The sequence below is a fragment of the Schistocerca piceifrons genome, chromosome 5 (assembly GCF_021461385.2).
Source record: "Schistocerca piceifrons isolate TAMUIC-IGC-003096 chromosome 5, iqSchPice1.1, whole genome shotgun sequence".
NCBI classification, from domain to species: Eukaryota; Metazoa; Arthropoda; class Insecta; order Orthoptera; family Acrididae; genus Schistocerca; species Schistocerca piceifrons.
In genome coordinates this window covers 593,845,969-593,873,339 of record NC_060142.1, presented here as the reverse complement: position 1 = coordinate 593,873,339, position 27,371 = coordinate 593,845,969, and the positions used below count along the sequence as shown (strand labels likewise).

The window sequence follows — 27,371 nt, the reverse complement described above, 5'->3', positions numbered from 1 at the left end:
TCCATTAAAAAAAGCATACTGAGTCTTCAATCAATTCATATGTTAGGATATTTTATATGCACATATTTTGTTACTGTTCAACAGTTGGAGACCTAATACAGATGTGCTGTCTTGTATCTTTGTAGCATTAACACTGCAGCCTATGTGCATCACTGTTGTCAACAACTACATTACTCAACCTTCATAATTAGACACGTTGCACATTCCACAATTTACTTATTTATTTTCATTTCAAAGGTCAGGGACTGTTAAAAAGTCACAGCTAAGCTTACTGAAAAATAATTTATTATCAGTTAATGTAATTTCATAACAAGTTCTTTTATTTCTACTACAGTATCACAATTAATTCGTTTTTCTTCTTCAAACAAGTGGCAATCAACCAACACACACACACACACACACACACACAAACACACACCACACACACACACACACACACACACACACACACACACACACACAAAGCCTTTTTATAACTCACATGTAAACAAGTGTATGAGTAATAGTAATAATAATAATAATAATAAACAACTGTACAAGGAATCATCATCCATGGTTTATTCTGAACACAAAATGAGAGAATTAAATATTCAATGACTGGTGAACTGAAAAATAAATAACTCTGATGTGTGCACACATTCTTTAAGCTGTACATCTGTCATTCACACTAAACAATAGATAACTTAAGAAATACCTGACACTGATACTTGGTATAAAGGCTCATTACAGCAACCTTGCATCACACCTCACACTATACACACAGATGCTACATATCAACTAGTTCCAGCCTAACGAAATAAACAGTACAAGCATCCTGAGATAATGTCATAGAACTGGAAGGCCTAGGGCTATTTGTACACAATTACATGTACTAATGTTAAACCAAAGTTAAATAAAAATGGAATAAGTATTGTTATTGTGTAGCTATAAATGTTCTTTAATACATATAATAAATAAACTGTTCTGATGGGATATGGAGTGACCCCAGTCTTAAAGCTTCAAACAGCCTTCGGAGGAATCCTCTCAGATAGCGTAATTATACAATTCATTCATTACAAGCTACAATAAATTTCATTTCTATCACAAATTACAGCGGCAGTATACACAAAAAAAGAGTGAGAGGCATTTCTTAGCAAGGGAAAAACCACATGTAAATGAAAGAAAATACAACATGGGAAGATAACAGATTCTTATGCGCTCTTTACACTTGTTTGTACTCTAGAAATTGAGATGCATTTAGGATTCTCCTGTCAGCCAGATAAAACAACTATAGTATATAGCATTCAACTACAAACAATGACAATCACATACATCCTGACATTCATCATAACAATATTTATGAAAGTGGTTTTTCAGCTGAGCTGCCTCCAATAGCTTCCTGAGAAGTACGAATTGACTGTCAATAATGCAAATCACTTTCTATACATTTTTAGCTTGCTGAAGTGTTCTATCAGTAACATTAATGCCTCAAAAACAGTATTTATGGGCACAAGTAAATCAGGTATTCATTTCTTTTCTGTTATCTCATTTGACAAATGAAAGTTTTCTGTATTTATATTATCTGTGTTGCTTTTATAATGAGCAATGACTACAGTTCTGAAGTTGAAAGGTATTGATCACTAACTTATTTACAAGGGGAAAATGAGGAAAGCTCTAGAAACAAATAGTGGGGTATTTCAGTTTGATATAAGTTTCTGCTTAGAAACAATACCACCAACTTTCCTTAACAATCACACCAGTTTGGAAAAAGCATGAAATAACAAACCAAGAGGAACAAATATCAGTCTGCAGAACAGTACATATTATGATAGTAGAAGTTACAGGCCCTTGTTAACAGTATATAAGTTCAGTATTGTCTAGTTTCATAGATCAAATGAAGTCCTTGGCAGAACAACAACTGTTAATAAAAAACAAGGCACATTTTACAAGGTATCCTGCATTTCTTATCACCATCTCTTCCGCCACGGCGGTGAATGAACCCAAGAGAACGTCCAAGGGCACTTAACTGGCACCAAACAACAACTACATTATTTTTCTTTTTACAAAAATGCTACAAGCTGAAGTTTCTATAATATTTACAGCAAAGAAAATCTGAAAAGCATTTGCACTCAGAAATACAATATGTATTAGAACTACGTTAAATAAAATTTTGAAACTGAAAATAATGAAATGTCACTGCATCAAAGAACAATGTCAAATTACTACCTAGTATTAGGAAACTGTCCAGAGTGCAAAACACCTTGGCAGCACACTTTTGCGGTCAAATTGGCTGTATGTGTATTTGTTGTATAATGAACTGCAATATATTATAAGCACTCTGGAGAGGCATAAGGATGATGAGTTCGCTGGTGAGTGAAAGCTTTTGAGCACATACTTGTGAAAAAAAATTGACTCTCAACAACAGTAGAAAAATATTACATGGAGCACAGACACATATGCATGGAAACCCTACTGCTTCTATAAAATGAAGTCACAGTCTGATTCCAGTACTTATGTTACAATATATTGATACTAGTTACCATTCTAGGCACCTACTTGGTAGTAGCTAGAAATGGCCAATGGAATCACGAGCTACAGATTTCAGCGCTAACAGCACCTTACAATGAAGAGAGCATTTTCTTAAAAAGAATTGTTATTACTTTTACATTCACTTTGTGAATACCACTTATGTACTGACTGAACTTTCCAGCTACTAGCATGTGGAAAGTTTAACAAACACCAAGGTCCACTATTCCAAACAATATTGCACGTGTTCTCCAGTACCTGTTCTGTTCTACACTGGAGTTTCCCAGTAAATGTCTGCTGGAAAAAGGATGGCCTGGAGTGAGCAGCCGAAAGCTGTCTCCTCCTCTTGCTAGAATCAAATGACCTGTGTCTGTTGTGTCTTTGGATCACAGAAACACAAAAGCTGCAGTCGCATGTTCACTCTAAACTTGGCAAGGATGTCTTCAACAACCCTGTTAAAAAAGAGATCACATCTACAGATATTCAATGGTTGGAGAAAAAACTCACATCTCATACAAAAATAAAGATAGCAGCTACATATTAAAGAAAAGTCTACAAGGTTTTTTACTTACTGCTTGTCTGCTGCATTTGTTAGTGGAGGTATTGCTTCCAGTGCTTCCTCAAAGAATCCCCTATAGTGAAAACATAACATCAGTACAGAAATGGCCAACACAGGGATACACTACATGTAACTAAAAAATTACTCCAATATAAACAAAATAATAAAATGTAAAAAAAGTGTGTGATTAATGCTCAGAAGCCAGACAATGTATTCAAAATGCAAAACAGGGCTATCAGAATAATTACAAATACTAACATGAAGACCCATTGCAAAGAGCTGTTTAATAAGTGGGGTATTTTCACAGTTCTTAGTGAACACAACTTCAAAAATACAGTTTAAAACAACAAAAATAATAATAATATGCAGCTACACTTGGTAAACAGCTCCATACATTATCATGAAACCACATACAGTGTGAAAAGTATTTAAACTGACAAACTCTGGGAGGTTGTAGGGGACACCAAAACAAATATTTTCCCCTAATGTCATTTTTTCCTATGAGGAGTATTTAAACCGGTAGAGGAAGATTTCTCTGGCGGCAAATTAATTAAACCAACAAACGCTTTTCCATTTTTTTATGACCAAGATACAACACATTAACACAACCCAATTTCAATTACAGCAGATTTTCAAAAATGCCTCCATTGACACATAAACAAAGGTTACACTGTCGGATCATGTTCTGTCTCACAAGGGCAAAAACCCCAGGAGTATCCTGATTTGTTCTTGCTGCTGCTACTATCCGCGCAACCAGATCCTCTTCTGATGCAACAGGCGTTGCATAAACAAGGTTGCGCATCTCTCCCCACACAAAAAAAGTCCAGAGAGGACATATCTGGGGATTGAGCAGGTCTTGGTACAGGACCACCTCTGCCAATTCACGTTTCGGGGATCTGTTGGTCCAGGAATCCACGCACACGACGACTGAAATGTGCCGGCGCCCTGACATGTTGGAACCAAATGCGTTGTCTTGCAGGGAGCGGGACGTCTTCCAGCAATTCTGGCAATGCTCTGGCGAGAAAATTGTAATAGTGCCTGCCATTTAATGGCCTAGGTAGCAGGTATGGCCCAATTAAACAGTCCCCAACAACACCGACCCACACATTAACAAAGAACCGCACTTGATGAGCGTTAGTAACTGTGGCATATGGGTTATCCTCACTCCAAACATGCGAATTGTGCACGTTGAAGACTCCATTACTCCCGAGCATTGCTTCATCAGTAAACACCACAGAGGATGGAAATGTAGGATGCATTTCACACTGTTTCAGGTACCACTGCGAAAACTGTGCTCTGGGTGGATAACCAACTGGTTCCATGTTGTGGACACGCTGCAAGTGAAATGGACGTAACAATTGCTCTCGAAGGACTGTTCTTACATTCGTCTGATTCGTCCCCATGTTATGTGCAATTGCACGAGTGCTGACTGAAGGATCCCACTCCACATGCTGCAAAACAGCTTCCTCAAATTGCAGCGTTCTTACCGTGCGATGGTGTCCCTGTCCAGGTAATCTGCTAAATGACCCGGTCTCACGCAGACGTTGGTACACAGCAGCAAAGGTAGTATGATGCGGGATACGGCGATTAGGATATTGTTGTTGATAAACCCACTGTGCAGCTCGTCTGTTGTGGTGTGCTACGTAGTACACACCAACCACATCAGTGTACTCACTCCAGGTGTATCGCTCCATTAGTAAACAGAGACAATGCATTACTACACTGGTGGACAGCAGTTCCCTACAAGTTAAAGCATAATACGCCCTCTAACAATTGAAGATCGTAATACGGCCGCCACCGGTTTAAATAATCCTCATAGGAAAAAATGAAATTAGGGGAAAGTATTTGTTTTTATGTCCCCTACAACCACCCAGAGTTTGTCGGTTTAAATACTTTCCATCTTGTATATTTGTGTGAACATAGGCTGAAGTTAAACTCTTGACAGATTACAACAAAAAGCAAATCTGTACTATAAGCCACACTAGCAAATTTACGAGAAAGTTCAATTAGACAGTATTCTGAGTTGCATCTCTCGCAGTCCCCTTCTTTGGCTCCTGCATAACGAAGGGTGACTCATCACCAATAGGGCAGGTGTCAGTAGGAAGTTTAAGTAGGAAAAGAATTGAAGAAATGAGAACCATAATGGCCCAAAAGACATGACACAAAGCTGTGGGAGAAATTGATGTTTGTGAAAATCATATTTGTAGACAAAACACCAGTGACAGAGGTCTGACTTGTTTTTTAACCAAGTTTCAGCAGCATAGAGTGTTTTGACAGTTGTAAAGCTTGTAATTAATAAGAAACTAGAATCAGAACAAAGAACAGATGCTAAATGCATCACATATACAACTCTCCATCATCCTCATCATCATCTTTTTCATTAAGTATGTACTGGGACTTGAAGTTGAGGAAAAATTGTGAATATACCTCCAATTATGAATTAGTAGTACTATGTACATGGTGCAGACATTAAGTTATGTTGTCAACACTACATAAAAATTGAGCAGAGCAGAACAAATAATGTTGTGCTTTGTGTTTTGGACCCATTTGGAAATAAATATCAGAGAAACTGGTGAGACAGGTTTGCATGAATGTTCATAAATACAATGTGGGCCAACAGTGGAGACAAAGCTGTTTCACCATATGATCCATAGATGTCAGGTGCATGCATATACGCTACGGTCTCAATATCAACAACTGTGCACTTTAGGCCCTTACGGTTTACCTGCACCCCACCTCTCACCTCACTCACCTCCCCTTCTTCAAATACGTCATTACAAAGGATGACTCATCACGAACAGGACTGGTTTTGCATACTGGGAGATCTGGTGAAGTGACTAATTTAAGAGAGAATGTAGGGAAGTTCCAAACTTAGTGCAAGAGAAAAGTTGATCATTTAGTTTGTGAGTGATGATGGTAAAGGAATCTGGATGTAGATTTCATGCTGGGGGAAAAAAAAAAAAACACCATTCATTGGTGGTGTTGGCTGGTTTGTTTAAAGGGGGGGGGGGGGGCAACTGCTTGGTCATTGGTCCCTGTTGGTGGTGTGCACGTGAAGAGAAACTCTTACATAATTCGAAATGTCAGTGTTCATTTTGAGAGCAAAAGTTCAAATATCCAGATGAGGAAAAAGACTTGTTTCATCTTGTAGTTCAAAACAGAAATGTGGATATGCCATTACAACAGAAATGACTCTAACTGAAGGCTGGAAAATAGCACATAGAAGAAACATTTTGATACTGGAATACAAAGTTTCATATGGCAGGGTTTGTCAATAAATATGAAATAATCTATCTTTTCATTGCAGAACTACAATCACACAACAACTGCCTCAGGAGTATCTTTTCAGCATTCCATGGTCCAACTTTGATGACAAAATCCTTATTTACATTCCCACATAAGGAATGTAGACCAAATGCCAGTCTATTCTGATATACTGAATAGCACTGCAGTACATAACGGAGGAGAACGAAGTGTGTGTTCGTACATATGGTGCTCAAAAATAGTGGTTTACTGTGAAGCTGAGCATTATAGCTGATGGACAAAAACTGACACCATATATAGTTTTTAATCAGAAAATTCTCCCCGAGAGAGAAAGCTTCTCAGATGGTATTATTGTAAGAGTTCACAACAGTGGGTGGCTGACAGAGGAACTGGTCATAGACTGGATTTAAGCAGTCTGAAATAAATGGCCACGAGCTCTTCTTCGCTCAAAACCAATTCTCCTGTTAGATAGTTTTTTATAGGCCCACTGGAGATCAAGTGAAACAAAAACTGAATGGAGCGATGGGTGTGTGTGTGTGTGTGTGTGTGTGTGTGTGTGTGTGTGTTTTTCGAGCTTACAGGCACTCAACACTGAGGTTATCAGTGCCCCTGAAAGAAGGAAACTATGACCTAGTCATTATTCCTGATGCCTTGACAAGTGTTTGCTGTCTTTGGTTGTATAAATCAATCATACAGTCAAAGCTAGTGTAAGGCATTTCTATAGAAATTATATCAGGAACAAAGCAACTTCAATGCCAGGAGGCCATTTGCAATGTGTGCCTGTGTCATTAGTCTTCCCTTGCATTTTAGCTGCTTGGCAGTCAATGCAATTTCCAATAATGTTGATGGAAATTAAAATGACATTCTTTGTGGTAGTGACTCTAAGCAGTATTCTGGATCATCTAGCAATGATGAAGAACCAGATGCTGGCAATACTGAGAAGGTGGGAAGTGACTGGTGCAGTTTTGTGAAAACAAGTTGCTTTTCTCTTTTCACAAGAATAACTACTGTATTTGTACATAAGGTATAAGTTTTTCTGCTATTTTCTTCTGGAGTCTTGGATGGTTTACAAAGTAACTGCAGTAACTTCCAATGGTGTTAACTTCAACCCACAAGATACATGAACATGTCATTTTTAAAATGATGATTTATGATATTTAGGAGGGGGGCAGTGGGAGAGAATCTTGATTATAGTCTGCACCATGATTTTTCAAGCCAAAATCCAGGGAAAAAAAAGTGCAGCCTATATTCACTCAAATATGGTAGTTCTTTCTTACATTTAACTATAAACGAAGTTCGGACCCAAGCAAGTATATTTTATCTGACAGTTGTGTAATTAACTGGCAAAAGATATCAATGACAGAGGGACTATAACAGTTTTAAAAAGCCTTAAAACATATTTACCATGTAATAGTCTTAACTCACTTCAGGAGTTTACAGCATCAAGCTTGTGACTATTACAAATAGACATTCAGTCTGATCAATAACAAATTACCCACAGAGCACAATGTGTGTGTGTGTGTGTGTGTGTGTGTGTGTGTGTAGTAGAGTTGCAAAACTACCGTAGGCTATCATAGACTATCACAAGTAAGTGTATAAAAACATATTTACCATGTAATAGTCTTAACTCACTTCAGGAGTTTACAGCATCAAGCTTGTGACTATTACAAATAGACATTCAGTCTGATCAATAACAAATTACCCACAGAGCACAATGTGTGTGTGTGTGTGTGTGTGTGTAGTAGAGTTGCAAAACTACCGTAGGCTATCATAGACTATCACAAGTAAGTGTAGACAACAGCAGTTTTCTTAGTATCCATGGTCAGTTAAGATCATGATCGTGTTACCTGTGCATTATGTGTGTTGCTTACCTACCGGATATTTCTTTGACTCAGCTTTTACAAGAAAATTGTTGATTTGTAACATCAGTTCAATACTTCATTGATCTTGCACAGAAAATTTTTCTGTTATTCATAAGCAACTTATGCACTTATCTGTATTAACAGGAAACTCTTGCCTTTGATCCTGATGAAGATTGTTTTATCAGGTACAAAATAACAACAATTATATAGATTTTTTATGTTTGTGCATAAAAGAATAGCAATTACACCATCAACTAGTTTTTGTTATTCATAAAGTGCAATTTACATTTGGTAAGGATATAAAATACACGATGGACTAACAATGAAGGATGTGTGGTTCTACTTATGTGCAAAACAAACAAACAAAAAACAATGAGACATCATTGGCTCACAATTTCTCTGTCACACATTCGTTTAAATTTCTTTCCCCGCCAATGATACCAATACTACCAGTAACCCTACCATTTACTATGTCATTTATGTACTGTGACGAAACTACCAAACTGTGGCTTCGGTACAGCGGAACTTTACACTGTGGTAATCAATGTACATATATAGCTTGTGAATTATACCATGCAGTGAAATAACTGATGTGTAACTCTTGAGCAGTTGTAAATGTCACTGGTGATGTTTCTGTATTGGCTAAATTGTTTATTTATGATGTAAATAATGTATACTTGCAAGTGTAATCATGATATTCACGCAAAGAAATCTGTCTACAAATGAATGTGAATGAATGAATGAATGAATCAACCAGTCCAATCAAATGAGTTATTCCCATATGTTCCTTGTACTGTGTTTTAAGATTCCAGGCTTACAATCAGGACAGTAAATTTTGTATACGCCTCAGTTTTGGTTTACTTTAAGTCTTGTGTTATGTTAATGTCGTATATTATAATACAGATATGTAATTCTGGCAAAAAAACTCTAGTACCATTTCAAAAAAATGCTAGTCATTGAATATGCCATACAAGTGATTTTTGGTAACATAATGTGAAGTCAAAAAAACTTTGTCTGAGACCATTTTCTTGTCACATCAAAAATATATAATACTTGCAGACGGCACAGTTTGATGTGATAACCTGTGCATTAAGACAGAGTGGTAAGGAAGGGTTCTGAAAAGCCACTTACTGAGCTGTAGGGGTCGTGTAGAAGCGCAAAGCTTCCTGCACTGCCCTTATATCTGCACGAGCCTGCTGGTTTCCCTGCAGGCTGAAGCGAGCCACACAACTCATAAGTCGAGCAAGCTCCTCCGCAACAGTTTCAACAATCTGTGACAGTACGCGGTGTACGAGGCCTGGCGACACGCGTTGTACCTCCGCGTGAACTGCAGTTACATTTGCTATCACCTCCTTCGCGTAGGGTCTTATGTCCACTGGCTTGAGAGTTGTATCCCAGTCAAAGCGACCCAGGTACATAGATGGTTCCACAGTTCCTACCAGCGGATCACTTTTCTGCTCTAGATATACTTCCAGCACATGTCTGTAAGTAAAAGAAAACACATTAAGAAAGTCATAATAAACATATGATTACTGAAGTGTGTTCTATAAATATAATATCATCACAGTTTGGAACAGCAATACATCAATTTTTTTTCCACGTCAACAGTTCGTTGAAGAGCTATTTCATATAAAGAGACTGCCTTACAAATACCAATAACCTGTACATTCCTTCCTGACAATTTACAAATTTTCACTGGTGGAAGATCTGAACCTAGAGTTATCACTAAACTGTACACACAATATTTTCTTTCCCAGTAATGGTCAGTCTAAAGTCACATGACAGTCTCTCAAATTTGAAAAAGTAGAAGAGGAGTAGTGGAGGTACTGTCCTTGTCACGCGTTGAACAATCTACAGTTGAAAGAAGTCGGCATACTTTTTTGAACAATGATACCTCAAATACATAGCTGGAAGATTGGTTTGTGATATGCATTTTTTTCCAGAGTCAGATTCAGGTATATCTTATGAAGAAGGCTCAATTATTTGGGCTGAAACCTAGGTAACTGTTTCATTACCACAATCGAGGCTGACAGTTCCTTATATTTATTATTTATAGAGAATATTTTAAGTAAAAGCATACTGAGGAATATTTCAAACAGTGTTTTTTAAAATGAATGATAAGAAAATTTAATCACCAAGTCTCTGTGATACATGTGAAGTACCATACAATATCATATTAGTCAATCAGAGAATTATCACATATGTCACAATCCAGCTGGTACTTGCATTCCACGGATAACACTTTGAAATCGATTGTGCGCTTCCCTAGGTTTTAAGTGAAACAGTACACATCATCAGAAAATAAACAATTCTGTGTGCTCTGTAACACCACTAATCATTTTCCTCAGGACAAGCAAGTGAAGACAAAAGATGACTGTCACATACACAAACACAAAAAAATGACTCTGAGAATATAATTCAATAATTTTAGTTATAATGAATAAAAGAGAAGACAGTAAATCATGCAAATGTTTCAGGACATTTGCAGAACACAATACTAACACTGGCTGATGTCAAGATGGGCACGTACTCTACAAATTCTATCCAAAAAATATAACCAACCCAGCTGACATTTACTTTTAGCCACTGAGACAACTTGTAGCAGCTATCCAAGAGCATCAACCAAGTCGACTGCTCAGGTGCCACGGCAGTGCAATAATGCACTCCCAAGCGCACCCCCCCCCCCCCCCAAGTACAAAAAAAACATAGGCTTTGAAGAGTTTGGCTCAGCAGTTTCTCCTCATCTCCCTTATCCCACAAATAGTACACTGCCATCTTTTATATTCTCTGTTGCACATTTTTCTAAATGTTCAACAGCAAAGGACACAATCAAACAAACAATTAAAACAAATACAGAATGTGAGAAAGATATTTAATACAAGAGAAGAAATAAAGAAAACCAACCACATGAGATGAAACACTAAGCAGCCAATAGGCACTTGAACAAAATTGAATGTGTATTTCTTGAAGTTTTCCAGGCAGACCGAATATTCCATCTCTTGATCAGTACAACAGTTAATAATATCCCAGTTGAACTCCCAAAAAATGATGGAATATTAGACTGAAAATGCTGCAAAGTTTTCAAGCAATGTCCTTCCTTGGAGTTAAAGTTACATTGTTCCAGGAGAAATTAACTACGCACATAGACTGCCCTGCCCCCCCCCCCCCCCCCCACTCTCTCTCTCCCACCCACCCACACACAACCGTGGGTTGCAAAAGCTTGAATTTTGTGTGAAATAAAGATGCCGTTACTTATGAAACGTGAGCATTGGTATGTTGATAGGAGACAATAAAAAACACACAAACACACACGCAAATTTCAAGCTTTCGCAACCCAAGGTTGCTTCGTCAGGAAAGAGGGAAGGAGAGGGAAAGACGAAAGGATGTGGGTTTTAAGGGAGAGGGTAAGGAGTCATTCCAATCCCGGGAGTGGAAAGACTTACCTTAGGGGGAAAAAGGGACAGGTATACACTCACGCGCACACACACACACACACACACACACACACACACACACACACACACACACACACACACACACACACACACATCCATCCGCACATATACAGACACAAGCAGACATTGTAAAGGCCTTTACAATGTCTGCTTGTGTCTGTATATGTGCGGATGGATGTGTGTGTGTGTGTGTGTGTGTGTGTGTGTGTGTGGGCGCGCGCGTGCGCGCGCAAGTGTATACCTGTCCCTTTTTCCCCCTAAGGTAAGTCTTTCCGCTCCCGGGATTGGAATGACTCCTTACCCTCTCCCTTAAAACCCACATCCTTTCGTCTTTCCCTTTCCTGCCCTCTTTCCTGACGAAGCAACCTTGGGTTGCGAAAGCTTGAAATTTGTGTGTGTGTTTGTGTGTTTTTTATTGTCTCCTATCAACATACCAACACTTTTGTTTGGTAAGTAACAGCATCTTTATATAGAGGGAAACATTCCACATGGGAAAAATATATCTAAAAACAAAGATGATGTGACTTACCAAACGAAGGTGCTGGCTGGTCGATAGACACACAAACAAACGCAAACATACATACAAAATTCAAGCTTTCGCAACAAATGGTTGCTTCATCAGGAAAGAGGGAAGGAGAGGGAAAGACGAAAGGATATGGGTTTTAAGGAATAGGGTGAGGAGTCATTCCAATCCCGGAAGCGGAAAGACTTGCCTTAGGGGGGAAAAAACGACAGGTATACACTCGCGTACACACACACACACACACACACACACACACACACACTCATATCCATCCACACATATACAGACACAAGCAGACATATTTAAAGGCAAAGAGTTTGGGCAGAGATGTCAGTCGAGGCGGAAGTGCAGAGGCAAAGATGTTGTTGAATGACAGGTGAGGTACGAGCGGCGGCAACTTGAAATTAGCGGAGGTTGAGGCCTGGTGGATAACGGGAAGAGAGGATATAATGAAGGGCAAGTTCCCATCTCCGGAGTTCTGATAGGTTGGCATTAGTGGGAAGTATCCAGATAACCCAGACGGTGTAACACTGTGCCAAGATGTGCTGGCCGTGCACCAAGGCATGTTTAGCCACAGGGTGATCCTCATTACCAACAAACACTGTCTGCCTGTGTCCATTCATGCGAATGGACAGTTTGTTGTTGGTCATTCCCACATAGAAAGCTTCACAGTGTAGGCAGGTCAGTTGGTAAATCACGTGAGTGCTTTCACACGTGGCTCTGCCTTTGATAGTGTACACCTTCCAGTTTACAGGACTGGAGTAGGTGGTGGTGGGAGGGTGCGTGGGACAGGTTTTACACCGGGGGCAGTTACAAGGGTAGGAGCCAGAGGGTAGGGAAGGTGGTTTGGGGATTTCATAGGGATGAACCAAGAGGTTATGAAGGTTAGGTGGACGGCGGAAAGACACTCTTGGTGGAGTGGGGAGGATTTCATGAAGGATGGATCTCATTTCGGGGCAGGATTCGAGGAAGTCGTATCCCTGCTGAAGAGCCACATTCAGAGTCTGATCCAGTCCCGGGAAGTATCCTGTCATTGTGAAATAAGTTCTAGTAGGAAGTGGAGTAAAGAATAATGAAATGTTTGTGCTAAAGATGCATGAACACAAAATTTTAAAAAAAATCAATAATTAAAGTAGTATTGGGTGTATAACACAATACTCCAATTTAGCATCAAAATTAAATGAAAGACACAATAAAATACACTCTTAGGGAAAAAGAAAAAATGCACCATGAAGGGATTATCCATCTGGGATGATGTCATGAACAAGTACAGATGAACAAATTATTACAATTTCAGAAAAGGAATGATTTATTCATGAGAAAGAGTTTCACAAAATGAATAAGTCAATAATGTCTTGGTCCATCTCTGGCCCTTAAGCAAGCAGTTATTTGACTTGGCATTGAATGACAGAGTTGTTGGCAGTTCTCCTGAGGAACATCGTGCCAAATTCTATCCAATTGGTGCATTAGATTGTCAAAATCCCAAGCTAGTTGGAGGGCTCTGCCCATAATGGTTCAAATGGCTCTGAGCACTATGGTCATCAGTCCCCTTGCCCATAATGCTCCAAATGTTTTCAATTGGGGAGAGGTCTTGCTGGCCAAGGTAAAGTTTTGCAAGCACAACAATGAGAAACAGAATCTCTTGCCCTGTGTGCGTATGCATTATCTTGCTGAAATTTAAGTCCAAGATGACTTGCCATGAGTGGCAACAAAACAGGGCGTAGAATATTGTCAACATACCACTGTGCTGTAAAGGTGCCGCAAATGACAATCAAAGGGGTGCTGCTATGAAAAGAAACTGCAGCCCAGAATATAAAATCCTGGTTGTCAGGCCATATAATGCGCTACAGTCAGGTTGGTATCCCTCCGCTGACCGAGGCATCTCCAGACACATCTTCACTGGTCAGCGGGGCTCAATTCGAATGTCTGGAGATGCCCCGGACAGTGGTGGGGTACCATCCTGACTGTTGCCTGCCGTACAGCCTGACAGTCGGGAGTGGTGATCTGGGACAACATTTCTTTTCATAGCAAGACCCCTTGACCCCTTTGGTTGTCATCTGCAGCACTCTTACAGCACAAGGTATGCTGACAATATTCTATAACCTGTTTTGTTGCCCTCATGGCAAGCCATCTTGGGCTTACATTTCAGCAAGATAATGCCCACTCGCAGACAGTGAGAGTTTCTGTAGCTCGTCTTCGTGCTTGCCAAGCCCTTCTTCGGCCAGCAAGATCACCGAATCTCTCCCGAATTGAGATCATTTGGAGCATTATGGGTAGGGTCCTCCAACAAGCTTGGGATTTTTGACAATCTAATGCACCAATTGGACATAATTGGTCATGATATCCCTCAGGAGGACATCCAGCAATTCTATAAATCAACGTCATGCTGAATAACTGGTTGGATAAGAGCCAGAGAGGGACAAATGCATTACGGACTTGCAAAATTTGTGAAGCTCTTTATCCTTAATAAAACTCCAATTTTTCTGAAACTGTTATCATTTGTTTATCAGTATATGTTGTTCACATCCCCAGCGGTGGGATCGACTTTTTGAAACACTTTATATGGTGATGTATGTGAAGGTCCAAGGAATTGCACCCTGCAACCATGGACCTGGTGAGCCCTCATTTGCGAGCAATCAAAGAAAAAAAATTCTGAATGTTGCATAGTGCTCTCCAGCTTTACAACTGGTAACAACTAATGAGCTGGTTGAATAGCACCACGGTTAAGGTTGTCGGTTTGAATCTTGTCAGATACAATGAAATCTGTTTATTTATCGAAATGACTTTGATCGTTATTTTTATTCAATTAACTGGTTCACATGCTGTTTCTTTTATTTGTATTTCTTTGTCACATCATTTTCATCAACTTATTAACTTCTTCAATGGCTCTTATTTGTCCTTCCCATCATTCTTTTTCAACTTGAAATCTTTGTGAATGTGAATCTAATTATTTTTATTTATTTATCATAATGTTTAAACATTTGAAAATGCCGATCTGTTGGTTAAAAATGAAATATGAAATAATCTATTTACATCACCATGCAATGGTGTCAAGAATGTATTTTTCGTTACAAGATGTACATTTTTTTGGATTGCAGTCATCATGGAAACTAAAACAAATTCTTGTTCCATTACAGACAAAAACATGGAAGATGATTTAAATTAAGCCAGGGACACAAAATTCAAGCAAAATGAGAAACAGAAACAATGAACATGATAACATGACGAAAATGTCAAATAACAAAATGGAAGCAATTAAATTTAATACATAATACTCAAAATCACATGAATACATAGCCCATGTGGAAACAGACTGATGGGAAGAAAAATGAGAGAAAATGATGCATTCATACAATGACTAATAAACATGATAAATGAATAGAAAAAATTACATTTAAACTAATAAATTGAATAAAAATAATGATCAAAGTCATTTCAATAAAGATTTAAAAATAAAGAAATTCAATGTACCTGGCAAGATTCAAACCGACAACTTTTTGTATTTGAAGTCATTACCTTAACCATTGCACAGTGCAGCCAGACTGTTAATTGCCACCACTTTTAATGCTATGGATTATCATGTGAAAGTCCAAAACTTTTTCGCTGATTACTTACAAATAAGGGCCCACTGGGGTGAACAGCTGCAGGGAGTGATTCCTTGTCTAACGCTTTCTTAGACGACAAGAGACAGTGCTGTGTTGGGTTGCACGACTCACATATCTCTTCCAGTTGACTCATACGTTGTGTGTGCAGCCGATCATCTTCTTTGGGTCATCATCTACATAGCTCTCACCATTTAATTCTTCTTCGAAGACCGTATCAGGTTAAAGGGAATAATATTGTCACGTAGAGGAAGGTGTAAGTAGATGAATGACGAACACTAACTTCACATAACAAAGGTTTATACAGCACTTGCACATACAAGAGCACGGAGCGAACTGCCTCCTGCCAGAACACATACGGTATATATACAGCTACAGAAGATTCCAGTACAATGATTCCTGCCATTTGTGGATACTTTTAGAATGTACTCAAACCGAATATAGAAATTAAAATGTTTCAGTTCAGGTGAGTTTTGAACTCACAGCCCTCCATGTAACAATCTAGTATCATAACCATTACACTACGGCAACTGCGCTACTCGGCTCCTTCTGCGACATTGGTCCCTCCTTAAGAGAACAGCGTCTCGGTGTTACGTCCTCCTAGTCCGGGAACGAGTCATCAGTTATGCTTACTCCGACTCCCGATGACTGATGTTCGCCCTGGCGGTGATGATCTTAGAACTTCCCTTGCTGCTAATTTTTTCAGTACCTTTCCGCTTGTTGCCTGTCGCTGGAGCTTCGACTTTACCCTGGGTTGCAGGATCCTTATAGGGCTTCATTCGAAGGACGTGGACCGTATCTCTGATCTTTCGTCATCTTCTGTCAGGGTCGAAATCTCCAACTTCATAAGTAACATCAGACAAATTTCTTACAACCTTATAAGGTCCAAAGTAGTGCCTGAGGAGCTTCTCCGAGAGACCCACCTTCCGAACAGAAGTGAAGATCCAGATGAGGTCATCAGGTTGGTAGACAACAGGGCAGTGGCTCACGTTATACCTTCGGCGATCGTTTTCTTGAGCCTGCAGCCTGTGGAGTCGAGCTAACTGCCGAGCTTCCTCAGCTCTGGTTAACACATGGCCAATGCAGTCGTCGTCCATGTCATCAGGATGTAACGGAAACACAGTGTCCATCATTGTCGTCGCCTCACGCCCATGCACCAGGTAAAACGGTATAAATCCTGTTGTGTCTTGTTTGGCAGTGTTGTAGGCAAACGTCACGAAAGGTAGCACCTCATCCCAGTTGCTCTGCTCAACACTGACGAACACTGATAGCATGTTGGCCAAGGTCTTATTAAGGCGTTCAGTAAGCCTGTTAGTTTGCGGATGGTAGGCAGTCATCGTGATGAGTAATGTTGCACCGACAGTTTATCTCTGTCACAAGATTCGATTGAAAAACTTTCCCTCGATCCATAATTAATGACCTTGGAGCATGGTGTTTTAATACAATGTCCTCCACAATGAATTTGGCTACCTCGAATGCTTCGGCTGTTTCCACAGCTTTTGTAATGGCATGGCGCGTCAGATAATCAGTGCAAACAATAATCCATCTATTGTCACTATCAGACGTTGCAAATTGTCCAAGGAGGTAAATCCCAACACATTTGAAAGGCGTTTCCAGTAGTGGAGTCGGCCACATGGTTTCTGAGGTACTGCCTTTCTCCTCTGGCACTCTCAACAGTGTGACACATAGTGATGGACACTCCTAAATAAACCTGGCCACAAAAATCTCTTGCGGATCCTATTGTATGTCTTAATAAATCCTAAATGTCCAGCCTCAGGTGTGTCATGGAATTTCTGTGGAACATCTAAGCGCCTGCGTTTAGGAATCACTGGTAGCCACCTCTTTCCAAACAGATCAAAGTTTTTCTTGCAAAGTAATCCATTAACTAACTTAAATTGTCCTTTCACATCCTGTGACTGATTTAAAACAAGCATAATTTGAGATATCTTGGCGTCCTTCTGCTCAGCAGAGATCCTGAAGTGCAGCGAGACAGTCACTATCTTCATCAAAGTCTTGATGGTCTTGCACAGGGTTTCTTGAGAGACAGTCGGCATCTTGGTGTTTCTTCCACTTCTGTACACTATGGTAATGTCATACTCTTGAAGATGTCATGCTCTTGAAGATGTAGTGCCCACCTGGCGAGTCATCCTGTTGAAGTGAATGATGGTCTATAACAATTGTGAATGGCCTTCCATAGAGATACTGTCGAAATTTGTACATGGCCCAGATCACAGCAAGACATTCTCTTTCTGTAGTTGAGTAGTTTCTCTCAACTTTTGTAAGTGTCCTAGAAGCATCTTCCATCTGAAATCTGCACCAGAACAGCACCGATCCCACATCCACTGGCATCTGTGTAGTTCTCTAGGTGCTCTCTCATCACACGGACCAAGTACAAGGTCAGTCGTCAGAGCTTTTCGCAGCACATCGAAAGAATCTTGTTGAGCATCACCCCCGATACATTTAGCATCAGCTTTTAACAACTCTTGGAGTGGTCTAGCTTTGATACAAAAGTCTTTGATAAAACGATGGTAACACGAACATAATCCGAGGATTTTAGGAATAGGAAATTCTGTTACAGCTCTCACCTTTTCTGGATCTGGCCGCACACCTTCGTTTGACACAAGGTGCCCAAGTATTTTGATTTCTTAGCCGGCCGAAGTGGCCATGCGGTTAAAGGCGCTGCAGTCTGGAACCGCAAGACCGCTACGGTCGCAGGTTCGAATCCTGCCTCGGGCATGGATGTTTGTGATGTCCTTAGGTTAGTTAGGTTTAACTAGTTCTAAGTTCTAGGGGACTAATGACCTCAGCAGTTGAGTCCCATAGTGCTCAGAGTCATTTGAACCATTTTTTTTTTTATTTCTTTTGCTCCAAAGAGACACTTTCTTGGATTAAGTTTCAGTCCGCCTTCTTGAAGACACTTAAGAACAGCCCCCAGTCTTCTTTATGTGTTCATCAAATGTCTATGAGAACACTATAATGTCATCTAAATAACAAAGATGCATCGTCCACTTCAGGTGCCTTAGAAGATTATCCATCATTCATTCAAAAGTAGCTGGTGCATTACACTAACCAAATGGCATTACCTTAAATTCATACAGGCCCTCAGGGGTGATGAATGCAGTTTTCTCATAACCAGCCTCATGTACTTCGATTTGTGAGTATCCTGAGTACTTGTCCATGGTTGAGAAAAACTTAGCCCCCTTGAGACAATCTAGTGATCGTCAATTCATGGAAGAGGGTAAACGTCCTTTTTAGTTATCTTATTAAGCTTCCTGTAATCAACACAAAAGCACCAACTGCCATCCTTCTTCCTGACGACAACCACTGGTGACGATCATGGGCACTGCGAAGGTTGAATGATGTCATTCTTCATTATTTTCTCTATCACATCGCGAATTATTCGACGTTCTGTTGCTGAGACATGGTATGCTCTCTGGCTTATTGGCTGATGGTCTCCAATGCTAACCCAGTGCTTCACCGTTGATTTGTCTAATTTGCTCTTCACCTGTGGATTGAAGCATTCAGAGAACTCTTGAAGAATGGCAAGTGGCTTCTTCTGTTGTTCCTTAGTGAGATCTGGTGATAGTCGAGCTAGAAGATCTTGTCTCGTAGTGGTAGCGCTTGTCTCGTAGTGGTAGTGCAAATTTAGCACACAGACTCGGCATGGGAGGTTTCTATGACACTCAGCTGTTCTGCAATTAACGGCTCAGAGTTTGCTACACACGTGCCTTGGAAGGATCTGCGGTTCTCGGCAACAGTTAACTATCCACAATTCACTGAATCCGTTCTTAAACGAGACTACAGAGGCTGGGATGACCAAGTTATTCTTCAGTTGTATGCTTCTCTTACATTCCACTACAAGATCCACAGGTTGATGCATGGCATGACACAAGACAGCTACCTTTCTAGCGCTGACTACAGGAATGATCACTTCATCCAGCACACAGTCTCCCACACTCGGATGTGCATCTTCCTGTCCACAGTATCTCATCTCATCTAGCATAATCTTTGAGCGACCACAATCTATAACTGCTTGAGAAGCTTTCAAAAAGTCCCACCCGAGACTGTCATGACTACACTCTCATAAGATGATGAATTCTAAGGGCTGTGTATGGCCACTTATACCCACATGAATGACACATCTTCTCATAGGTTTTACATATCTCCCATTAGCCACCTTCAGCAGAGATGTTTTGTTGTCGACGAATACAGTCTTCTGCAACTGGCGACGGTACGAGGGGCGTTTGAAAAGTCCAGGCAAAAAGAAAAACTACTTACGTGTTTGGGGTAAACCTTTTTTATTTTTCAAGAGTGTCTCCTTTTAGACTTACACACTTCATCCAATGCTGTTCCAATTTGTTGATCCCTTCTGAATAATAGGAAATGTCCAAGTCTGCAAAATAGCTATTAGTTGCTGCAGTCACCTCGTTTAAATAAAATCTTTGTCGTGCCAGCCATTTCTTCAAATTGGGGAACAAATAGTATTTCAAGGGAGCCAAGTCTGGAGAATAGGGGGGGATGTGAAACAAGTTGGAATCCTATTTCCATTAATATTGCGACCACAACTGCTGAGGTGTGTGCTAGTGCATTGTCGTGATGGAAAAGGACTTTTTTTGCAGTCCAATTGCTGGCGTTTTTCTTGCAGCTCGGCTTTCGAACGGTCCAATAACGATGAATAATATGCACCTGTAATAGTTTTACCCTTTTCCAGATAGTCGATGAGGATTATCCCTTGCGAACCCCAAAAGATTCTCGCCATAACCTTTCTGGCCGAAGGAACGGTCTTCGCCTTTTTTGGTGCAGATTCTCCCTTGGTAGCCCATTGATTAGATTGTTGTTTGGTCTCAGGTGTATAGTAATGTATCTATGTTTCATCCACAGTGATGAAACGACGCTTAAAGTCCTGTGGATTCTTCCTGAACAGCTGCAAACCATCCTTGCAACACTTCACATGAATCAGTTTTTAGTCAAGCATGAGCAATCGCAGAACCCATCTTGTGGATAGATTTCTCATGTCCAAATGTTTATGCAATATATCATGAACCCGTTCATTCGAGATGCCCACAGCACTTGCATTCTCACAAACCTTAACTCTTCTGTCATCCATCACCATATCATGGATTTTATCAATGATTTCTGGAGTCGTAACCTCCACAGGGTGTCCACAATGTTCAGCATCACTTGTGCCCATATGGCCACTCCGAAAATTTTGAAACCACTTATAAACTGTTCTAATTGAAGGTGCAGAGCCACCGTAATGTTTATCAAGCTTCTCTTTAGTCTCCTGAGGCATTTTACCTTTCATAGAGTAATGTTTAATCACCACACGAAATTCTTTTTTGTCCATTTTTTGACAATCACTTGACTTCCTTGATTCACAAGAATGCCAAACACAAAGGAATAGACCAATATAGCTGAAACTTGGTGTGCCTTCTTTCCAAAGATGCTACTAACTAAACATGACCTCGATATGTGCTGGTGGTGCCACCTGTTGGACTTTGCACGGACTTTTTGCACGGACTTTTCGAACGCCCCTCATACTTCTCCGAAATAACTGAATATGACACTCGAGTCCACAAGAGCTTGGGGCTGGTCGGCCATCCATGAGGATATCGACGTAGTTTCCTATCATTTTTTGTAGTGATCGATGGCGGAGGATTTTTCTCTTCAGCGGCCTCACCTCCAAGGAATGTTGCACCCTCTAGTTTTCCAGATTGCGGTGGTTAGGTGATCGGCTGGAGCTTCTAAATGGCGATGGAGACCTTGATTGGCGTGTTGGGGAGCGACCTCTCCAGTGGCTAGCTTGCGGCAATGGTGACCTACATTGTCCTGCACCCACATCATCTTGTTCATCTTCGTCGTCCCGGAGCTAGCATCAGCTAAGATCGGTCTGCTGTCTTCTGGCGCAGGCATCATCAAATATCCGCCACCTTTCTCGACAATAGTGCACCACATGTCCCGTCATCTGCAGTGGAAACATACTGATTGGCTATCCTGGGTCCTCCAGACATCAGTCTTCCTTGGTGCCCAAACAGGTTCCTCATGCAGCATTGTAGGAACGTAACTTCGCCTGGGTCTCGACTTTTTTACCGTTTTAAAGGAGAGATTGGGTTCAATGTCTGTTCCACTTCCTCCCATATGACCTCTTGAGGCGTCCCTGTTTTTTACTCACCGTGCAATCCAAGTGCCTTCTGAACTTCCTCTCTCACTATCTGACGACACACTTGTGAAATCAGTTTCTTGCTTCATCACAGACATCAATACGAAGTTTGGAAACTGTTCAAACTGCTCACGTGTAATTCTTTTTTGATGCATTGTCTCAATATACTAGCACCATTTTATGAAGTCGTCTGCTGTCGAAATCTCCTTCAGAAGTAGGACTTGATACATGTCCTCAGCAACACCCTTCATGAAATGTGCAGTCTTATCTTCCTCCTCCATTCGAGGATCCACTATTTTACACAGCTCCAAGACGTCTTGAATGTAGGACACTGTCGTTTCTCCTAGACGCTGTGCCCTGCACTTTAATTTATCTTCAGCCTTGCACTGCTGTCGTCGTGTGTCACTGAAATACTTGCACAGTTCTGCCTGGAATACTTCCCAGTTTGTGAACTTCTCCTTGGTGTTCTCATACCATTGCTTGGCAGTGCCCTCCAAGTAGAAAAATATGCTAGCCAAACAGACAGTGTCATCCCATTTGTTAAATTTGGCTATACGCTCATATACCCTGAGCCACTTGTTTGGATCTTGGCCATCATTAACAGAGAACCCAGAAGGATGTCTCATGTGGTGGCACATAGTTGCTGTCACTGTGATGCCCTCTTCTTCTTCTGTCTCCGATAGATTGCGATCTGTTGAATATGGATCGAACTCGGGTTTCTCGCCATGTAAACAGTGGCTCAGTCATGGCCTGATGGGAGCCACTGTGTCGTCGATAATGTACGTCGATAATGTACAAGTTCCAATACCCAGCATCTCCACCATATAACGTCACATAGAGGAAGGTGTAAGTAGATGAATGACGAACACTAACTTCACTTAACAAAGGTTTATTCAGCACTTGCACATACAAGAGCACAGAGCGAACTGCCCCCGGCCAGAATACATATGGTATATATACAGCTACAGAACATGCCAGTATAATGATTCGTGCCATTTATGGATACTTCTAGAATGTACTTGAAACGAATATAGAAATTAAAATGTTTCAGTTCATGTAGAGTTATGAACTCACAACCCTCCATGCAACAATCTAGTATCATAACCACTACACAACAGCGACTATGCTACTCAGCTCCTTCTGCAACAATATTAACCAACTCTCTATTCTTGAAATAAGTCATGTACTCGTAGAATCTTCTCAGTTCAACAACAATATATTTTCAGCTCTCATCCCCACAGTAACAATTATTCTGTACAAGCTCCAGCAATCCAACTGGTTCCAAAATAAATGTCAGAATCGACAAAACACCCATCCAATTACATACAAGCTGCCTCATGCAGAGCCAAGGCATGGAGTAAAAGTCTCTATACAATACACGCTTCATCTGCCTCTATAACAATCCTCGTGACACCACAAACCACAGAACATTATACAAACACACTCTGACTTTTTGATATAAATTCCAAGGCGCTGCTGGTAACCACTTGTCGGGGCCGCTCGTCTGACGCAGCTCCTGGCTTCTCATGACAGCTGTCCTTCCTGCACACACCGATGTGTGTGGCGCTGTAGAAAGGTTCTCTCACCCTCGTCATTAAAACATCGGGTGTTCGAGATGGTAGAGAGCCATGTGTTTCTAGAATTTACCCCAAAATTCTCAAAGCACTACACTTGGACCTCAACCTACATCACTCCATAAAGTGTTTCAAAAAGTCAATCCTACCAGTAGGGACCTCCAGGTCGATATGAACCTAATCTGACAGGAAGTGAAATGCTAATGCAACAAAATCATGGGGAGGGCTACTGCAACATTATCATTGATAAAAATCTGTTGCATCAAGGACAGTTTAAGGAGTTTGACCCATACAAACAGTTACATCCAGCTGATTTCATTTTGTATTTTTATCACTTTGTACATTTGTGAACCTTGAAATTGTGTATACTTGCATTTATATTAAGGTAAGAGTGTAATCCGAAATTTTAATTGCTGACAGGTCTGGACTGGGCCCAAAACATGTTGTGAATGTGGAAATAAAAAAAAACTGCAAAAACAGCTACAGGATTTTTTTCAGCAACCAACAAGCATTTTTAGAGTCATTTTTATTTTATTTAGATTTCATTGTATAAGGCATAGGACATCAAGTGCCACACACCAAACTGTTAGCAAAGTTAAGTAAAGCTTTGTATGATAACTATTAATAAATGTTATTTCTTATTATTTGTCACATTTTTGTTACAGCGCTGCCCTGTCCAGCATGTATTAAGTAGAGTTAACTGGCATGTATACTACCACCTCTTTCACAGAACCATAGTACGAAATAACTTTTCTGTACTACAGATGTTTGGCCTGAATTGATAGCAACTTTCAGTTACAATGTCCGAACACCATATAAATATAGCTGTTCATTTACAAAAATACAATTGTGATGTTATGTTGTTCTTTATTAGCATAAAATTACTGTTAACTAAATTTTTGACATATCATCAGTACCCAAACAAAATAGTTTGCAAAAGTCCATCACGAGATTAATGTTCCACAATTCTTAAAAAAATGAAGTTACAGTGCTCCAAAGGAAACTACAGCTATGCAAGTGTCGTTAATGAAGAGCAACTTGAACATAAACAGCTTAAGACTGTAATGGATGGAATAAATCTAAAGAAGACATTTACCTAGTAGATCACGATGATGATGATGATAATGACATTAATATTAGTGTTTTCATTGAACAGACCCATTTTAGTAATAAAAGGTTATCATGATTTTTCTTTTACAATTTAACTACTTAATTAGGCATTTGGTGTGCAGTACCAACGAAAAATTGAATATGTGCAAATAAGAAGCAAAAAACACAAAAAGCATAAAAGAAAAACAGTGCCCGTTTCCAGTCAAAATAATTACTCTTAAAGATATCTTAATTCCTTACATCAAAGTTGCTAGTTCTTAGTGTGTTAGTTCATAGCATTCTTTTTACCTCTACTATGGGAAAAATACATGATTACGTCTACACATATCATCTCTTCTTTCAGAGCGCATCCATACGAATAAGAAGGAAAGTATGAGACACAATATTGTTACTTACCTGTCCAGAGCTGAAAGTGCACTTTGAACAGTTGCAATTGGAAGTGTCAGTGATGGGAAGCCATTGTGGGAAAACAACTCTGAGAGACGTGGGAGAACTACCCGAGAAGTGTACTGGCAATTACTAAGTGTTGTCAATAAGCGGTGTTCCCAAACCTGTAAATCAATTATAGAGATTAATTACAAATCACATATCATTATTTAAAAACACTCTCTCTCTCTCTCTCTCTCTCTCTCTCTCTCTCTCCCTCCCCCTCTCCCCCCTCCCCCTCCCCCTCAAGAGGGGAAATATATTCAAAGTTTGAAGCAGATTTCAAAACCACAATTAGCTGTTTGTACCAATGCTGAAGATGCCTCCATTATTTACAGCTTGTAATGTTTCAACCTATAAATATTATATGTACACTATTCAAAGCACATATTTCCACAAGCAAAACAGTCACGTTCAACAAATTCTTATAAGCAATTAGTGAATAAAGAGCTCATCAGCAGAAGATTGTTCGAAACTTAACATATTGAAAAAAAGTTACAGTCAAACAATGGAAAATGGAATCCACCCCAAAGGATGGATTCCTGCACTATCACAGAGAAAATCTCTGCCCTTGTGGATCAGCATCCTCCACCTGCCACTCATAACCTATATAAAACAGACTAATCATTTCCTCTACTGACTCTCCACAGTTCCCGTTCATTTAGCAACTGGCACCCTGCCCATCACTGTTGATGCCACTTCCCCCTACACTAACATCACCAATTCCCAGCGCTTTATGGCTACTGAATACTACCTGTCCCAATGCCTAACACACTCATTGCAACCACCTTCCTGGTCGCCATGACCAACCATATCTTCACCCACAATTGGTTCTCCATTGAAGGTGTCACCAACAAAAACATCCATTGTACAACAGTGGGCAACCACACGGCACCATTCCATACAAATCTATTTATGGGCTATATGCAGGAAGCATTCCTAACTACCCAGAAACTCAAATCCCTTACCTAGTTCACATCCACTGATGACTTCATCATATGGACCAAAGGTGAGGACACCCTATTCACAATCCTCCAGTACCTCAACATCCTCTCCTCCATTCACTTCACCCAGTCCTCCTCAGCCTAAAAAGTCACCTTCTTTGATGTCAATCAACACTTCAATGATTGCTACATCAGTACCACCATCCAAATCAAACATACCAACCACCAACAATATTCCAGTCAACAGCTGCCTACCATTCTACTCCAAGAAGTTCCTTCCATACAACAAAGCCTGCTGCAGCTACCATATCTGTAATGATGAGCACTCCCTCTCCAGATATGTTCAGGGCCTCACTGAGGCCTTCATGGACTGAAATTACTCTCCCCATCTTGCCCAGAAATTTCTTGTGTGTGTGAGTTATGAATGTGTGTGTTTAGTTTTCTCTACATGAGATGAAGGACTTTGTATGACAGCTAACTATTATCGAACAGTGTTTTTTCCAATGTGCCTCTCTCCCACTCAAAGCCTTCTCTATGTGGCAAGTAGCCATCTACCCTTTCTTACTGTTGAATTGGTTATAGTTCATACAAAAACATTAACTTGCTTCCATGCAGTTCTTGTGCAGAAATTTGGCCAAATACCTCACAAATCACAGTTAACTGAGTGGCAAATGCAATTCATAGTCCAAAAATGTCACACTGCAATTACAGACAAAGCATCAGTCACTATTGCTAATAATTTTATTACATTCCTTTGAACTCTGGCCCTCACCTGTAACAAAGGTTTTCAGTTCAACTCTTCTACCTCGACCCACTCGACAAAAACTCTTAATCAATCATTCAATAATAAATATCTAAAATAAACATTACTGTTCTAGATAAAAAGAAAGAAAAAAACATCAATGAAACAAACAGAAAAATGTATATAGTCCAAGCTTGCATTTATATCAGCAGTTCAAAAATCTTAAAAACTTGAATACACAGTACTGAGTTCCACAACAAAATATATATAATAGTTCGTAATTATTTGGCTTTTGGCTTTCTAGGCCATCATTAGATAACTTAACACTACTATTAAGATATCTTATGGTACTATTATAAAGTTATCTGATGACAGCCTAGAAAGCTGAAAGCTGGTTAGTAGTGAAAAAATAAATAAATATTATTGTGGAACATCAATATTGTGTATTCAAGTTTTTAATATGCCTACATCACTCCAAGTACAATAGAACTCAATAATCATTTTAACAGGTACATCTCGCACAGTTTATGTCAATTGTGATTATAGTTAAGAACACAGTATAACTACAATTCCTTGCACCTTTAGTATTCAATATTTATTTTTAAACATTAATTAACTAGGTTTTGTTTTTCTGGAATGGAATTT

At 39.9% G+C, this 27,371-nt stretch overlaps 1 protein-coding gene across 1 annotated transcript in view; it reads right to left on the bottom strand.

Moving 5' to 3' along the window:
• Nucleotides 1–268: 268 nt before the first annotated feature.
• Nucleotides 269–27,371, bottom strand: part of LOC124798415 (exocyst complex component 2) — a 129,486-nt gene continuing 102,383 nt past the window's right edge. Inside the window, exons 15-18 of the mRNA XM_047261812.1 lie at nucleotides 25,011–25,165; nucleotides 9,322–9,672; nucleotides 3,078–3,137; nucleotides 269–2,957 (exon numbers count right to left, since the gene is read on the bottom strand). Coding sequence (XP_047117768.1) covers nucleotides 2,861–2,957; nucleotides 3,078–3,137; nucleotides 9,322–9,672; nucleotides 25,011–25,165 — 663 coding nt within the window. The 3' untranslated portion in view covers nucleotides 269–2,860. The remainder of the gene's footprint in view (nucleotides 2,958–3,077; nucleotides 3,138–9,321; nucleotides 9,673–25,010; nucleotides 25,166–27,371) is intronic.